Source organism: Podarcis melisellensis (genome assembly GCF_964234715.1).
Source record: "Podarcis melisellensis genome assembly, chromosome: 2".
NCBI lineage: Eukaryota > Metazoa > Chordata > Lepidosauria > Squamata > Lacertidae > Podarcis > Podarcis melisellensis.
In genome coordinates, this window is record NC_138529.1 from 32919751 (window position 1) to 32937538 (window position 17788).

Genomic DNA, 17788 nt, shown 5'->3' on the forward strand with positions numbered 1-17788 from the left:
CGCCTGTCAGAAAGGAAGGTAGATTCCAATACAGTAATTCCTTTATCAGCATTCTCCAAGCAGAGCCAGTAGATCTATTGCACATACAGAGAGTGGGGGGGAAGAGATGCCCTGGAGCATACAAAACGCCTTCATGTTTAATTTGCAAGTTCTGAAAACACCCCAAATGGCTGGCACTCCTATTGCACCTCTTTCGCCACCACCACCCCAGTCACACCGAAAGAGCACGCCTAGGCTGCTGGCCAGCCTAGATAAAGAAAGCATGACAGGGCATGCTTTTGCAGAATTGTTGTCAGATGTTTCTGGTGCTTCTTTCCAGCAGAGGGTGCAATCGCACTACCAATTCTATAGTCCATTAACAGGGAGTGGTTTAGGAGCAAACAAGGTGAAAGCCAGGACTCTACTACAGAGAGCTATTTCAAGACTGGCTGGCTATGCTACTGGTCTGGTGGCGTGGAAAAAGAGAGAGAGACACGCACAAGACGACTGCAGTTGTGAGTGTTCACTCACTGTGTTTGTTATATGTTTACATAGAACAGCCACAGACTGTGCAGATTGTATTTCTTTGTGGACATTTTGTCCCATAGCCTACATTTTATTTCCTGGGTGGAAAGCCCAGTTACTATTATCATTTGTTGAAGAGTTCTAATGATGTGGCTTCACGAGTTGTCATTTGGGGTACACTGATCTGTCATGCAGTGCCTTGTACCAATAAGCGTCCCAATTCGCCAGCTGTTATGTTCTGGGAACGTGCTCAGCTGCAGTGTCACGCCTTCCTTAAGCCAGGTGTGCTTGGCCACCTGACCCCAGATGCTCACCAGTCTGCAAAGGCACAAGGCAAGAACAGGTGGACTGCAACCCAAACATTAGAGAAACAAGCCATGGTTTGTTTGGTCACCTATGGGGCATTGGTTCAGCAAACCATGGTTTAGCAATAGCTGCGAACTGGGCCAATGTCAAGGCTGTTTGCTGGGCCCCCAGTATTGAGCATACACTTCTGGAAAACGCACCTTAACCTCTGTGAAATGACCCACAGTGAGATTATATGGGTGAGCAAGGATTCAACTTCCTCACCTTCATTGCATAGCAATGAAACTCAATATCAGCTGAACCCTGGGACCTACACAACCCTATGCAAGTTCTGGTGATCACTACATTTTTGCTGTCTGCAACAAATCAAACCCACTATCTAGGTGCACCTTAAAAATGTTTGTGAGAATCAGCATTTCGGGAAGCTGCAGCTGCTGCAATCTCTTGCTTTCTTCAGCAGTGTTGTGCTCAATCTGTGAATGCATCCCAGAGCACCTATTGCTCCATCTCAGTAGAGCTACTACCTATGAGAAATGGGGCTTCATGCCAGGCACAAAGCGCCTGGAATGAGTGATGCAATGGTCTCTCTGGCTTGGAAACAGAGCAGGAACTGAGTCAGTGGGCTTCATTTTGGCCAAAAACTGGAATTACTGGGATCTGGCTATACTAAAACACTGCCCTTGTTCTAGTCCCAAATGATGCAATTTGCATTTAAAATATACCTGCAGGAAACGTACCTGGAAGCAACCTCCTCTTCTAAATTACAATCATGAAAGACAAACTACGCCAGGTTCTTTTTATTAAAAATATTGTAATCAGGCAGTGGCAGGGAATAGTATGCACATGGTATAATAAATAAGCGGTAAACAACAGGGTCCTTTTACAGGTTGGATATACATACATACATACATACATACAAGGAATACAAAACATACCAAACATCCACAGAAGATAGGAGATGTACTGTAAATGCACAAACATTTCCAAACTGCAGCCCAATTTTATGCATATTTACTCAGAAATGAGTCCCTCTTGGATTGTAAAATTAACTTCTGCTCATGCAATAGGAGTTCACCTTCTCCCTCTCCCAGCCCTCTTCACACCTCAGAATATGTGTTCTGGATGGTGGGGATTTCCTATCCAGAGCAAAATTTGGGTGTTCACAGGAGAGAGAGAGACGGAAGCAGTGAAGGCCCATTGTGCAAGAGAAAGTTTGCACAACATTGGATTCCACCCACTGATGTTCAGTCAGGCTTACTGCCAAGTACACATAAGATTGCAGCCTGAAAGATATACACTGTAGATATGGTCGGGCACAAGAGAGTCATGTAAAGTGGAGAAAGGGAAACAGTTTCTCTCCATGATCTCAAACCACACAACACTTGCTCCAGAGAAATCCTACTGAATAAAAGTAGGCTTGAAAATTGCAACCAAGTTTAGGTTGTTTGTTTAATGGCTAATATAAACAAAGAGCTTGGCTAAAATTCAGTTTACCACAGTTTAAATTTGCCCAGTATTGGTCCTTTGGATTCAAACCACATGCAAATGTGATCAGATGCTCTTAACTGCTGTCAAATGACAGTGGCACAGGGGCGGCGGCTGTGGGCAGGATCCTGCAATCCTAGGGGGTTGGACTAGCTGACCCTCTACAATTCTGTGAGTGGAGGGACCCTGTGTTCACACATGGCAATAAGCTGTCCAGTGCTGAAAGGTCTGCCCCTATATTTTGTCAGTGGAGTTTTCTTCACCAATCCCACTGGTATGGCTTAGCATGCTTTACCTTTATTTAAAATGTTGCAACAAAGCCTTTGCAAAACTGATGAAGAAGCATCACCAGGAGAAGTTCTATAACATAGACCAGCCCATCCATTAGCAAAAATATAAACCTTGTGGGGAAAAGAGGCTTGAGACAATGCGTGTATGTGTGTTCGTTCCAGTCACAGTAAGTGAAAGCAGCAGACATAAAGACAAGGCAGGCATAAAAAATAAACTAATTCCACCCATGCCTATTTCCATACATTTGCCTCCCACTCCAAGTCATGCAGTCAGAACTGTGCAAAGTTACTTGGAATAAGAGCAATTTCCCTAGAGTTCTCAGAGCATGAAATGCAGGTGAGCTCCTGCTCAACTCGCCCCTGAGATTTGCTTTGAAGCATGGTGGCTTCACAATGTGATAGCCAAAGTTACAATACTGGTGGGACTCCACTGACATTGCAAATCTTGGTGGTGGTAATCACAGAGTCGTGAAGGTTTTGTTCAAATGAAGCTCCTTCATCCGTCGCTGTTCATATAGGATAGGCCTGGAAAAACTGTGGTGGGAGAAAGTGTTTTAAAACAGCTGGAGCACCACAGGCCCTGTAAGTCCTGTTGGACTTGATGGGGCTTACTTCTGAGTAGACATGTATAAGACTGCATGGTTAGATTAGTGTAGTGCAACTCATGTCCCCAAAATGCTCTTAAGCAAGAGGCTGTTGTCTGGCAAAAGTCTGCAGGCAGGAAAGCAGAGAAAGGAAGCTGAGAGGTGGTTAGAATTGGGCCTTTTATTATGGCGTTCATTATTTCCCACTGTTAGGATCACTGGGAGATGTTTTCTGGCAACTTAGAACTGGGGTTTTGTTTTTCTGTTCATTTCTTGTTCCTTAAAAACAGCTATCTGCAACGGAGAAAAGAAATTTTGTTAACGTAAAAGGACATTAAGGTACAATTACTGAGCTTCACAGGGCTACAGAGTCATCACTGATACAAAAGCATGAAGCAACAAAAATATTACTGGTATCTGTGAGAAGCCCACTGTAAATCCAGCATTCCACAAAATGTTCCTCAAAGCTGCCTAGGAGATTGCAGTTCCTGTCCTCCATTCTTTGCAACAAGTAAAGAAGCGTACTTAAGTCTTCAGACCTGCTTTACAAATAACCACTTAAGGCCAGGAACAAGAATGGGATAACAGGCTTGCGGTTTACCAAGAAGTGGCACAGGTTTTTAATGCCAACACTATGATTAATTGAAGGCTCCCATGCTGTCACATAAGAAATATATTATCTGACGGCAGCCACTGATTAAGTAGATGAGAGTCTGTTTACAAAGCCAGATCTATCTTTTCTTCAGACCAACCACCTGAATACTATTTTTGCCTTTTAAGGGATGGTGGGGAAACTCTGGCCTTCCAGATGTTGAGTCCCATAAGCATCAGCCGGCACAATCCAATGTACAAGAATTATGGGAGCTGTAGTCTAGCATCTGAAGGGCTGTGAGTTTCTCATGCCTGCTTTAAAGCTGCCAACAGGCCCAAACTAGCTGTTGGACAGGTACAAATAGTATGGGGCTATGGGCCAGTAAGCAACAGCCAAAGGGAAGTCTCCCCACCACCACACAACACGCTCTTTTAGCAGAGGGTGATGCAATGCAACATCTGAAGCAGCAGGAGGTAGCTCTGCCAGTACTGTGCTTGTGAGTTTGCTGATCAGATGGCATGAGCCCAAAAGTCCATAAGAAGACCTGTCCTTGTAAGGGTATGGAGTAGCCCAAGGTCTGTCCCTAGAAGCTCAGCTTTTGTCTGGTGGTTTGGCCAAGACTGGTTAAAAATGGCCTCCAGTGGCTTTAATGGCAGCACTTTAGTGTTGATTTCACTGGGTAAAAATTATATTGATACCAACACTACCTTAATCTAGGTAGCAAAAAGAATCTGATTTAAGACATTACCTCAAGGCATCTTGTGTACCCAGCTTGCAAATATTGAAACATTTGTATAAATTCATTTTTGTCAGTCAAGTCAAGTTCTTTCTGCTGGCAATTTTCTGCCGTACGCTATGCAGACATTCTCCTAGCACCCTGGTCTATCGGAGAATTCCTGTTATTCAAATACATAATATGAATGTACGTAAGAAGTACCATTCTATGCTATGCGCATCGCATGCTGAAGACCTGTGAGCTTCCCATGAGTGTGAAAGGAGGGGCTCAATTGCTTACAGCTCAGTGTCTTCTATGACTTCAGGGTTCTCCATAGTCTGTCTCCTCCTCTTGCAAGCATCCAGCATCTTTTTCCGGGGCCCCAGTGGAATGTTGATGCTTTTCAGATCATTGTCCGAACACAGCATAAGAGCTTCCAGGTCAATCTTCTCCTTCTTGAGGATTGAAATGAACTCAGACATATGCAAGGAAGCCAGAAAGGTCTCCAAGGGGCTCGTCTCGGGTTCGATATCATCATCCAGGCCCAGCTCCACCTCATCCCACGGCAGCTCCTCCACATTCCTCTCCTGCAGGCTGTTGGCACTGCCGATGCTGTCATTGAGACTTGGCGAGCGCTGCAGACGGTTGTGAAGTTTTACACCCATCCTGTCCTCTCCCAGCATGCTGGGGTCATCCTGGCCAATTCCAAACAGTCCACTACTGACATAGTTCCTCCGGAAAACCATCGTGCCAAGTCCAGGTCGATTGAATAAAGAGTCGTGACCAGAATCAGTGCTGACCTCAGAATGGGCCGAGTCCATGTGCAAACCTGGGTCACTTATGGCACGGGAGACAGTATCTTCGTCCGTCATAAACATGTCCCTAACATTGCGCCGAGTCCAGTCCTTTGGGCTAACGTAGGTGCCTTGTTTCACAAACATGACGTCGTTGCCCAGCTGCAAACCAGACAAGGACCTCACACTTTTCCTCCCATCCTCGTAGATTTTGAAGGTGCCATCCACTTGCTTCTTTTTCTCCAGCTTCTTCTGGATTTTGGTCTTGCCCTTGGCTGTGCCGTGTATGGTGGCCTGAGAATATGGCAAGGAAGTCATCATAGACATGTGCTGGAACCTCCTGCTCAGAGTGCTGCTGGAGTAGCTGGAAAAACTCATAGTGTCCGAGTGGTCAGACATTTCCTTCTTGTACCGCTTCTCCATCCTCTCGTGGTGCTTCTTCTGCATCTTTACACAGTCCTTAATCCGCTTCTCTGCGTCCTTGAAGGCCTTGTCCTTCAGCTTGCTCACCAGCTTGGGGTTGAGGCCACTCTGCTTGGCAGCAATGGAGTCCAAATAACGCACACATTCCATGTGGCCCTTCATGGCTGCCATGTCCAGCGGAGTGTGGTAGTCATTGTCCAAACACCAGATGTTGGCCCCAAAAGACACCAGGAAGGAGAGGCAATTGAGATGGCCATTGGCTGCTGACAGATGAAGAGGCGTGTTCCCCCAGATATCACATTTGTCTGGGTCACCCCTAAAATGCAGGAAACAAATAAGTTAGTGATCAAGGAAGCCTGTATACCTAATGAGTAGATGTTGCTTAGGACTTGTGAAATGTATCAAATCAGTTTACACAGCCTTATTCTGGCGCTTACCTTACCTGTGGCCCTCAATCACAGTAATTCTGGAGCATATTTTTGCAGGAGGAAATCCACACAAGCAGAATTATACCCAATAAGCTTCCCTTCATCTCCTGTCAACAGATCTCTTTCCACCCTTCTCCACAATGCATTATTGACCTTTTTTAAAGCTTAGCTTCAGACCTGCTGTGCTTGTTCAGTCTTCTTCTTCCTTTCCTCAGAGTGAGAGAGGGTATATTTGAAGTTTGGGGATGGCAAAGGTAGCAAGCAGCACTGACACTGAAGTATGACATTGTGCACTCTCTCGACCTTTTTTGTGTGGGCATGAGGTGAAACGAATCCCTGCTTTTCAAATACACTAGAGGTATTGCACAAATTAGAGCAGCTCCTCCCTACCCACTCACGCCTGCTCAAATGCCCTTGGTTATCTTCTCCAGAAATCCAGGACAGGTTAGCCAGGAGCACATTTCACAAGGGAGCAAAGGTGAGTCCACCTCCAGAACCACAGTCTTCACTAGCACCGAGCTTATAATCAGGTCAAACCTTTCCCCAGCAAAGTCGGCACAATGGGAGGCTAGTATAATCAGGCATGCTAAAAGCTGCCCTAGTATGCAAACCAAGACTCAGTCCTGCAAACAACATTTTGTTATTTTATTTTCTGTCCTGCCCTTTCCCTCAAGGAAATCCAGCTGTCATGCATGTCCCCTGCACCGCCAACTTTATCATCAGTAAAACCACCTTTAACCTACCCAGGTGACTTTGAACCAATCATACTACCTCTTAGGGCTTATGCACACTTTTGCCCCACTCTTTCCAGGCATAGGCCAGCACTTGAAATCTCTGTATCCAAGCATTGTGTTATTTTTGCCCCAGAGCTTTTCCTGCAAAAAAAACTGCTCTTTAGTGCTCAATCAGCACAACTGTCAATACTGGGTCTTCATATGGAAAACTCTGGGGCAAAGAAAAACAATGCTTGGATACAGAGCTTTAATGGATAAGCCTTGGTTATGTTGAGTTTAAAAAAATAAAATTAAATTGTTATCAGTTATGATGTTTTATTTATTGTTTATGACTATTTTTGTTACATTGCAGTTAACTTTCTTTCGTGTTGTAAGCTGCCTTGAGCGTGGCTTGAACTGTGGAAAGGTGGCATACAAATTAAATTACGTACGCACGCATCCCACCTCACAAGGTTCTTGTGACGCTTAAAATGGAGGGGAAGGTAGTACCCTGCACACTGCCTTTTCCCATTAATATTTTACATTTTTATGGCTGCCCATCAGTACAGTCCACTTGCAAAACATGTGTTCTGCCTCGCTGTCTTTGGAGGAAAGGCAGCATACAAATATAATATATAAAGCTGAGTGTTGTTGTTGTTTTGAGTAGTGCTTGTTAACTACATAGGCAAAAGGAGAAGACATGTTTTTAAAAGAGCAGTGTTGCTTAGTGGAGTGCCTTCTCCCTATTTTAATGATATGCTGGAGTGACCGATACAAGATTTCTAAGCCACCCAACTCCAGATAAGCTCTCTGTTGCGTTTCCCACATAGAGCGAAACCTATCTAACCAGCCAGGCCCAGCAAGCAGCGACCGGAGGTGGGAGGATGAAGTTGTCTGGCAGCAGAACGCTGGAACAGGTTTCCTTTTGCTTTGTGGCCCTGGGTAAATGAGTACCATCCAGGAGCTGGCAACAGGTTCGCTGCGACTCCTTCGCCAGCCTGCCCTCATCCCTTCACCTTGATACTGGCCTAACAGTAGTGGGGAACTCAGGGAAAAGATGAATATTTGATGAATTGCAAGAGGGGTGAATTATTGATGGAGGTTGCTTAAAGAGACACAGAAACTGTAAATGCTGGAGCCGGCTGTGAGCTCAGGGCGTGTGCGGCATTGTTTATGTTTGTTCTGAATGAAGACATGTGCGTTGGAATTGGGCGTGGAGGCTTGCAAGCAGCCGGAAAAGCGGAATCAGACCCTATTGTTTTCTCCCTGCAAGCGAGAAATGCCACGTGTTTCCCAATAAAGCAATCTATTTCACACCGATACAAAGCAGTATCGGGTGCAGGTCCAGGGCAGGAAAATGCAGCTATATCAAAGATTCTTGTTGCCAGTGCAGGAAATTTAAACACGTCTCATCGGAATGTCCCAGCTTGGAGGGGCTGAGGGAAAAGTGGGTGACGGTTGCTTCCCTCGTAACCTTTGGTTGGAATGTGAATTCACCAAAGCTTAGCGACTGAAACGTTAAGCAAAACTATTTAGATCCACTTCACAATGAGCATTTTTTCACTGCCCTGAGCTGGAACTTGACATAAGAATCCTGCTAGAGTAAGCCAATGGGCCACCCAGCTGCCAATGGCATTCTGTCCCCACAGTGGCCAACCAGACACCTATGGGAAACAAGCAAACAGGATCCGGCCATGAGGGTACTCTGTCCTCCCATTGCTTCCTGTGACCATGGAGACAGAGCATAGCCATCATGGCTAGTAGACATTAATAGCCTTACCTTCCATGAATTTGTCCAGTGCTTTCAAGATGGGAGCTGCGAAATACAATACAACCGTTCCTTGCACCACATTGTGCTGCAGCCCCTCATTATTGAAAATTGCAACACAAATTTAGCCGCTAAACCATAGAGTATCCGGGCTGGAAAGAAGCAGCATGCCTCATATTGTCCTCTCTTACATTCACCCACTTGCTTACCCAGCCCAAGGCATGTTAGTGCCTGAAGCAGGAAAAATCCCAGTGGAACCTACCTCCCAAATAGTGGCTAGTCTCATGACACAAGTGACAGCTTGTTGCTCTTTAAATAGTACTTTAAAATCTAGTGCCCAGTGTGACCTGCCTCCACCTGCTAAAAGGTAGGCCTCAGTCTGGATAGCAGCTTCTGCTGCTGCCGGATGATTTCAGGCAGGTTGTAAGGGTTTGTTGGTTTGTTCCTTCTTCAATTTGGGCCTTGAAAATCAGTGAAGAGTCTTGTGGAACCTTGAAAGATTAACCATATTTTTATAGCATAAGCTTAAAGCTACTGCTACTGCTGCTACTACTACTACTAAATAGGATATTTAGTATTTAATTTGCCACAATACTCTCCTTTTTTGGTTGCAACAGACTCACTCTGGAAATTTGTTTCAATGAAAATGACTTCGTGAAGAGCCAATGTTTGAGAAGGGTCTTTACATTAAAATCGTGAGGTGTGGATTAGTACTCGAGGCAGATGGGGGATGCTGGCAGCTCCAGGCAGGGCATTAGGCAGAGTGGGGTGACCGCCTCAGGGAGCAGCCCTCAAATGTTCCTCTTGAACACACATCCCCTCTGCCATTCCCTTCTGTTGCCACATTGCTTGTCCTGCACGCTACTGTGGCCTGGTGCCTCAGATACAGTGGAGAAAGCTGTTGCATCCCCAGTGTTGATATCAGATTCCACTGCCATTCCAATTGATTTCTGCGCTTGGAATGTGGAGGGACGCCATCTTGTCTGCCTCAGGTAGCAAGACGACTTGAAGAAGAAGAAGAGTTTGGATTTGATATCCCACTTTATCACTACCCGAAGAAGTCTCAAAGTGGCTCACATTCTCCTTTCCCTTCCTCCCCCACGACAAACACTCTGTGAGGTGAGTGGGGCTGAGAGACTTCAAAGAAGTGTGACTAGCCCAAGGTCACCCAGCAGCTACATGTGGAGGAGCGGGGAAGCGAACCCATTTCACCAGATTACGAGTCTACCGCTCTTAACCACTACACCACACTTGGGCCAGCCCTGGCTCTGGGACTGCTTGATTCCCACATTGGAAGGGCTCTCATACTGCAAACATACTCCATGACTAGGTCAAGTTTCAGTGCCAAGTGCCAGATTGGTGTGCTTTCCATTCCGCTCCAGCATAGGATTTCTGTAACCTCGCTGCACGGCCGCCTCCTTTGTCTGGTATGATGTGAAGTGCTTCCGCAACACAGCTGGACACCATCGTTATGTGGGACAGGGTGCGTGAGCGGGGCTACAAGGAACGCGAGAAACCAAGTAGCCATGTGATGCAGGGAGAGGAAGAGGTCTGTCCAAAAGCCTCCTTCCCACTTGACCGATACCAGATCATCCTTTATGGGAAATTCAGTAATCCCTGCTAACAACATCCAGGCAGGAAAAACATAATTAAGTGCAATGACTGGTGGCAGTTACAAAACCACCAGAAGCAGGAATCAGCAAGAACCAGTAACCAGGGGGAAGTCCCTTTGCTAGGTGGAACATTTCCCGTCTGGCATTGGGGGAAGTGCATGGGAAGGGGTAAGGTTGCATCAAGCTCCAATTAATGTGAGCCCAAGCTTAATCACAGTTAATAATAATCTAATTGGCTGTGATGTTTGCTTAATTGTGACATATTGCCGCTTCCAAGCACTTACAGCGCTTCCCTTTAAAAAAATGCCACCAAAATACCCTATAGATAACTGTTTCTCAAAGAGTGGGCCGGGACCCACCAGTGGGCCTTGGGACGCTTTCAGATGGGCCTCAATGCCACAGTCTGCCCACTGCCCCCTCCTCACTTGCCTTCCCTGCTTTTGGCCACGCCATACCCTTTTGGTTGGACCAATGGCAGTATCAGCCAACTGCTTAAAAGTTAAAGGGCCCACTGATCATTATGTCCAGTTGTGGCCGACTCTGGGGTTGCGGTGCTCATCAAGCTTTATTGGCCGAGGGAGCCAATAGTAGTAAGTAAGTCTGTAGTAAGCAGAGCTCTGGAACTCATTGACGCAAGGAAATTGCTGTGGCAAAGAAGTAGGCCATTTCAAAAGATGGATTAGGTGTAACTAGAAGGTGATGTCAGCAACGGCTAGCTGCTTATGCCGAAGTCTGCATCCATCTGCCACCATTTTGTGATGGGTGTGCTTCAGTAATTTTTGCCTGTTCCAAATGGGTCCTAGGGAGCAGATAGTTTGAGAACGCCTGCTTTTGTTAACCCAACAAGTGGCCTACATTGAGCAGCCTCTTTTTATCTTCTGTAAACCTCAGCCCCATCCGTTTGTTGCCACATATAGTGATGCAACAGCTATAAATGAGGCCCTCACTATTTGCATACATAATATTTATGAGTAATCACAGGTATTTAGGATTGCCATTTTTTGTCGCCATGGATTCTATGCCTTAAACAGACACGTGATAGGCAGAAATGCTAAGGTTGTAGCTTTTCCCAGCCTTGTGATGCTATCATGACAGGGTAAAAAGGCCTTTGTTGAATTTCTGCTCCTTCTTGACACTTGTAAATGTACAGGATCACAGCGTCTAAATGTAAAATAAATACAGAAAAGGATGCTACAACTACATTAAAGGGAACCACTGAGTTCTCTTGAAGCATCTGCAAGATGTACAGACCACTGGACCACTGTGGATTTTATTTTTAACTGCTCTAGCCAGCACATTCACTCACTTCCAACACATTTTTGGAACTTTATAAACAAAAAAACAAATCTCTGACATTCTGTGCTCATCTATCTCCTTGCATGTCAGCCTTCTCATGAAGTGCCTTCCTGGAACAGGCAGAAATCTGAGAGGGAAGGGACCATAACAGGCTAGTACAGTGGTACCTCAGTTTACAAACTTAATCCGTTCCGAAAGTCCATTCTTAAACCAAAGCTGTTCTTAAACTGAGGTGCGCTTTCCCTAATGAGGCCTCCCGCCACCGGCCTTTCCACCGTTTGGCCTTCGTTCGTAGACAGAGGTAAAGTTCACTAACCGGAACACTAATTCCGGTTTTGTGGAGTTCATATACTGAATAGTTCGTAAACAGGGCTGTTCTTAAACTAAGGTACCACTGCATTTGGAAACATGTGATCTTTAAGTGGGGAGTAAGTGTCCATCTGTATCCTCCACTGCAGGGATTTTTTTCAGTGGGCAGAAGTTAGCAAGTCTGAGTATAGAGGCTCAAGTGTCTTTACAACATTTGGTAAACTAAATCTTGTTGGGATTTCTATAAGTCTACAATCCTCACGATCACTACTCAGTAATTAAAAATATTGCCTTGCAAATTACTGATGTCCTGACTTCAGAGAGAATTAACTCAGATTCTGGGCAAGGATCAATTATTGCCATGAGTAACCAGACAGGGAAATGATCTTGGCCGTGTCGTCTGTCTAAATTTTTAAAAGACTTCTGCCTCTTTTGCCCTAGAGGGCTACATAAAAATGTCAAATTAATTTTATAATTGGTGTAGAGGCTCAAGGCGGCTTATATTATTTTCCCTGCAGCCTGTCTAAGGCAGGAAGAGGCACCAACAGGTGTGCCTAGCTGGAGAAGGGAAGGATGGGAGAGGGTAGCATGCATGCATGGCAAGCATGCAGGATAAAAATGAAAAACCAGGGGAGAGAAGCTATGAGATTGTGCAAAATTTGGGGTGGAGGAAGGGTACAATAGAAGGACGACAGCAGATTGCAAAACAACCTTGCTGTGTGTTAAGCCACTAATGTGAAAACATCCTACATCAGGGATGGGGAACCTTTGTACAAGGTTGGCAGGCTGCCCACCTGTCACTCAACTGGTGTCACTATGGCAACAGGCGATGCTGCGCTTTGGAGTCCCAGGTCGTCAAAACTTCCAGAACTGTTTGAAAGCCTTTTGCTGTTTCCCTCCCCTCTTACTTTGGATTTGCACCAGCTGAAGCTTAAGCCCTGCCTAGATCAGGTGGAGTTCCATGCATTTGCACTCCAGAGCCTGCCTGTGAGGAAGTGTGGGATCAAGCTGAAGCCATGAATTCAAATCCAGAGCAGGAAGTATAGCTAAGATCAGGGTCTCCGCATCCTGCAAATCTGAACACTGCACACTGCATTTGGTCTACAACTGAATTATGAAAAGAGAGCACCTCTGGCATTCACCCAGGAATGAAACAAACAGGGGGGAACGACACATTCTTTAATGAGTGTGTTGTTGCCAAAATAACACACTGCCACCTCATCTCCTGAAACAGTTCATTGTGAAGCCCAGCTAATCATAAGCTGGCCCATCTCCCATCTTGGGCACTGCTGCTGATGAGCTTGTCAAAAACTCTCACTAAAGAGCAATTGTCACTCTCGGAGGCTGTGGCACCAAATGCCAGCTTGCCTCCCTTTTCCCAGCCATCACATTAATTGTGTTCCTTTCCCTCATTAGCGCACAGCCAGGAGGATGAAAGAGGCCTTTTGTCTGACTAATGAACAGGGCAGATCTACCACCAAATCCTCCTCTCTTCCCCACAATCCTGCCTTCATCATGTGCTGTACAAAATACGAACATGGTGTTTCTGCAGAGCTGTGCACCCAGACAAATCCTTCGTGTGCAACAGTGGTATTGCCTCATTGTTCCCTACGTTGTGCATTGAGAGGATAAAGTGGTCACACAGCTGATATAAGATTTGGGAGTGAGGCCTATGATCATAGCCTCCATATTCACCAGATATCCGTTTTGGAAAAGCTAAGGGAGGCAGTCCAGACAGCAATTTATCCTCCAGTCTAGCACACCAAAGCACATTCACCCACTGATTACTGGTGCATGAATGTCTGCAGGAATTAGTTGCAATTGTGCAAAAGTATTTGTCCAACAGAAGACCTAAACAACTGGAGCTCATAATCTTCTGCAACAGAGTTAAGTTCCCTGCTGATTTCTGCTTGGCAGCTAGGCAGCTGTGCCAATACAGGCTATGTTACTGTCGTTAATTGGGGGACTGGGGGAGAATAGTGACATTGCAGATGCAGGTAAACTTTCCCAGCCAATACTGAGCATCAATAATTTTGCTTCTCTGCACGCAGCAAGGCCTCCTCCCTCCCTCTTGCAAATTCCGTGCTGTTTTAATTAAGCGCCAGGGTATATTTCTTCCATCTCTGACAAACTGTGGCCAATGATGAAAGCACCTTTTAAAGAGCCAGCCTCATCTGTCTTTTCCTAATAACATTCATCACCAAAAGGGCATGAGCATTCCTCTCTACTATATCCTCCCCACTGACAGCAAGCACATAGTATTTTCAGTTCATTAAACACTAGCTGAGCTGCAGGGAAGATGCTCATCCAGAACCATCTATTCCAGTCCAAATGTACCATCTTGCTGCAGAAATCCACATTTAAGCCCATTTGAGGGGTGGCAAAATTGTATGGAACTGCAGCCAACACTGAAAAATTAGGGGAATGCCGCTTACCCATCAGATAATAATGAGAGCACTTGTATTTAGTGCTCAGAGGAGAAACATATAAAAATGTGTGCATTAGCAATCCTGGAAATCAAAAAGCCTCAATGTAAGGCAAGTTAGTGTAATGACTTGTTCTTTGCTTTCTGTGCGAAAGCTGAGATTTCAAAAGACCTTTTGAAAGGGACCTGCTTTGGCCCAAAAGGTTATAGGCTCCGGTGCTTCTCCTGCACACTGGAGCTATCTGAGAGCTGCTTGGACACTTCAGCAATTAAGCAGCATATGAATATCTTAAATAAATAAATACTTTGAATTTCTAATAGTCCAGCAGCACCTGCCCAAGCAGTTTCAGCAAACCTCATACAGTACTAGCTATGGTCCCTGGTCAACTGATCTATGCTGGAGCTCTGCACTGACTGGCCTCAGGTGAACTTCCATTCCTATCCCTACGTTCATTTGGGGAATGGGAACAACAGCACTCCAATCTTGCAGATTTGTGAACAGCAGTGGCTGAACTGAGGATACCTTAGATTATTTGGTCACCACAGAACTCATAGCCTTCATCCAACAGTTAGAGCTGATTTTGCATAGTGCCCATCTTCAATAGAGAACCAAAATATGTATTTTCATCTTGTAAAAGTTCAGCTTTTCTGGGACACAGAGGCTGGCCTGTCTTCAGGCAGCATAATCTAGGAAGAGGATCCAATTATCCTGATACCTCTCTGCCTCTCAGATTCTTCCTCTTGCAGCTTCTATGATTAACACCATCAGTGATTGTGATGGAGAAGATAAGAGCATAGGTCTGATATGTGTTTTAGCACACTTATTTTGCAGGCCTCCTCCATCCTTCTCAGCACGCTGTCTTCAATGGATTTTGGAGGGGTGCATAGATAATTAATTCCCTCTTCAAACTATAACAAAAGAACCGATACAGCCCCATCAATGCCTCATGAGCCAGAGTTGGCTTGAAAAACAAATCGCTTTGGGGAGAGAGGGGTGTTGAGAGATCTCCTCCATCCAGCTCCCACATCTAATAGGTTTGGTAGGTTTTTGTAGTGCTTCAAAATGCACACAAAACCCAGAGGTAATAGAAATGTGAGTGCATGGAGAAAGCAATGCTAAAAAACAACTTTCATGTCTCTTTAAAACTATTGACACTCATAACAGGAGAGAGTTACCAACCCCTGCCTTTGCCAGATAAAACAAGAGAACGGGGCTAGAGTTGCCAGCCAAGCACCAAACATCTTAACCAACATTGAGAGAACACAGTGCTGCGGTCTGTCCATTCATGATAGTTTTAAGGGTGAAATCTGCAAGGGAGGGAGACCAATCCAAGACATTCACAGGCAGTGAAATATACAATTGTTAAAAGATGGGATAAGGTGATGGGGGGGGGAGGTTTTCTTGCCCACTGACCCAACACAGCAGCTACACCGAGTCAAAAGCTTCTCTGTTTTCCAACATGTCCATATGGGAAATTTAGGCTAGCACAGATTTACACATTCCCCCCCAAAGGTGGAAAAACAAGCAGGCTCAATCCACCTGCCTTGCTTTCATTCCCTGCGAGGCTGTGTGGCCTGTCAAGGGAAAAAGCCGTGGACTTTTCGCTGAGCCCTGCATCACAGCAAAGTCAAAACAGGGCAAAAGGCAGGGCTTACCCTCTGCTAACTATCAGCCTTAACGCATCCAAGTTGCCATGGTAGGCGGCCCATAGGGTTGGGGTCATGCCATCCTCATCCAGCGAGTTGAGGTCCTTCTTGGTGGCTTCCTTCAGCAGGTCGAGGTAGCCATCCCTGGCTGCCCTGTGGTAGTGGTCGTTCATGGTGCAGCTTTACTCCCTGGCTGCTTCATTGGGAAGGGCGAGAGGGGATAGTAAGAGGGCGGGCATGGAGTCTGAGGAGAGAGTTCCAGGAAAGCAGCTGGCTGAGAAAAGAGAGGAGGAGGAGGAGGGAGCTTTGTTACTTGGACACCTGAGAATCCCTGACCAGTGAGGGGAGGAACTCCTCATATTGAATGCATGAGATTAGTTTCTGTGGATTCCCCTGGGTCCTAAGGATTCTTTGCCGCTCTCTGGTGTGCACTTCACCTTACCAAACCCCTTGCAGAAGACACTCGTTCTGTCCTCTTCCTAGCAGCAAAATGGGCTGGTAACACTGTGGAATTCTCTGCTCAGCTGTTGCCTCAATAGCTGAAGTTCTCGCTTTCAAGGGATTAAAACTTTCTGCCTGCTACCTGCTATTCTGAGACATTTTCTCCCTCCCCTTCAAATCTGAGATAACAGTGTTGTTGTGTTTTTTGAAAGGAAGTTTCTGGGAGGGATAGTTGCCGCATACAAAAATCCACTTTTGAAAAGGCTTCCCTCCACAATTTCCATTCAACAGAGAACTCTACAACTGTGTGAAGCAGCAAAGCAGCTGACTTTTAACCAGTTAGACCCTTGTGCCATCCATCTCAGTATTGTGGGCACTGACTGGCAGCTCTCCTGGCCTTCAGGCCGGGGGTCTCTCCCAGTCCTACCTGGGAGGGGTGGGCAATAGCCCTGGGACCTTCTGCATGAAAAACACCACCCGCTGTGCTATGGCACTTCCTCCAGTGTTTACCCAAGTGAGAAGGTTCAATTTCAGAATAGCAGTAGTCGTCTTCCAGGAATGTTCTTCAGAATTGCTTGGTGCCTGTTTACTACGCAGTGTATGCCCACATCTAATGCAGGCTGCGCATGTGGTGCCTGTATGATGCATGTGCTTCCAGGCACCTGTTTGTTGCATCAACCATCTCAGTATGCGTGACCTGAATTTCAAAGGGCTGTGAGTGACCACTAGTTCCCTCTTCCTGGCTCTCTTTGGGAATACCTGGTCTTCTGGCGCCATCTGTTGCTCAGAGAATGAAATTCACTTAGAAGCTCTACCAGAAATAAGTGGCACTTTAGTGGCATAAGCTGTCATGGACTAGCGTCCAGAAATGTTTGTTTCCTTCCAGCCTTATTGAGCATGGAACTGGATGATTCACTCCTGCAGTTTTCTTAGGATAAATGGCTGCAAATGGCATTCTATTGCAATAGCATAAGTGGATGTCATGGATTATTATTTTTTAATGTAAACTGCTTAGAGGTTTTGATGGTGAAGTGGTGTATAAATCTGGTTACGTCAGTGAACAACTCATTGCCAGGGTTCCTTCCCTACAGTGCAATAACAGCAATCTTCTAACTAATCTGAATTGTGCACTGTTGGCTAAAGGACAGTGATATTTAAGCACAAACAAAAACACAGACCCACAGGAAACAACACTGGCATTTAATGCCTAGGATAGTCAGGTGAAAAGGGGCTAAAGGTAAAGGTAAAGGGACCCCTCATGATTGACTCTGGGGTTGCGGCGCTCATCTCGCTTTATTGGCTGAAGGAGCCGGCGTACAGCTTCCAGGTCATGTGGCCAGCATGACTAAGCCGCTTCTGGCGAACCAGAGCAGCGCACGGAAATGCCGTTTACCTTCCTGCCGGAGCGGTACCTATTTATCTACTTGCACTTTGATGTGCTTTTGAACTGCTAGG

The 17788-nt window shown here is 45.7% G+C and overlaps 2 protein-coding genes across 8 annotated transcripts in view; one reads left to right on the forward strand and one right to left on the reverse strand.

Annotated features, from left to right (window-relative positions):
* Positions 1–17788, forward strand: part of OTOP2 (otopetrin 2) — a 41909-nt gene that overhangs the window by 13915 nt on the left and 10206 nt on the right. The window lies entirely within an intron of this gene.
* USH1G (USH1 protein network component sans) overlaps positions 1603–17788 on the reverse strand; it is a 162559-nt gene continuing 146373 nt past the window's right edge. The window contains exons 1-4 of one of the 7 annotated variants that reach the window (XM_081899778.1): positions 16844–17570; positions 15902–16166; positions 4777–6009; positions 1603–3463 (exon numbers count right to left, since the gene is read on the reverse strand). In XM_081899778.1, coding sequence (XP_081755904.1) covers positions 3460–3463; positions 4777–6009; positions 15902–16065 — 1401 coding nt within the window. In that variant the 5' untranslated portion in view covers positions 16066–16166; positions 16844–17570 and the 3' untranslated portion in view covers positions 1603–3459. Of the gene's footprint in view, positions 3464–4698; positions 6010–6274; positions 6829–15901; positions 17571–17788 lie in introns of those variants that run through there. The other 6 variants (XM_081899777.1, XR_014165350.1, XM_081899776.1 and 3 more) reach the window with 6 other exon arrangements.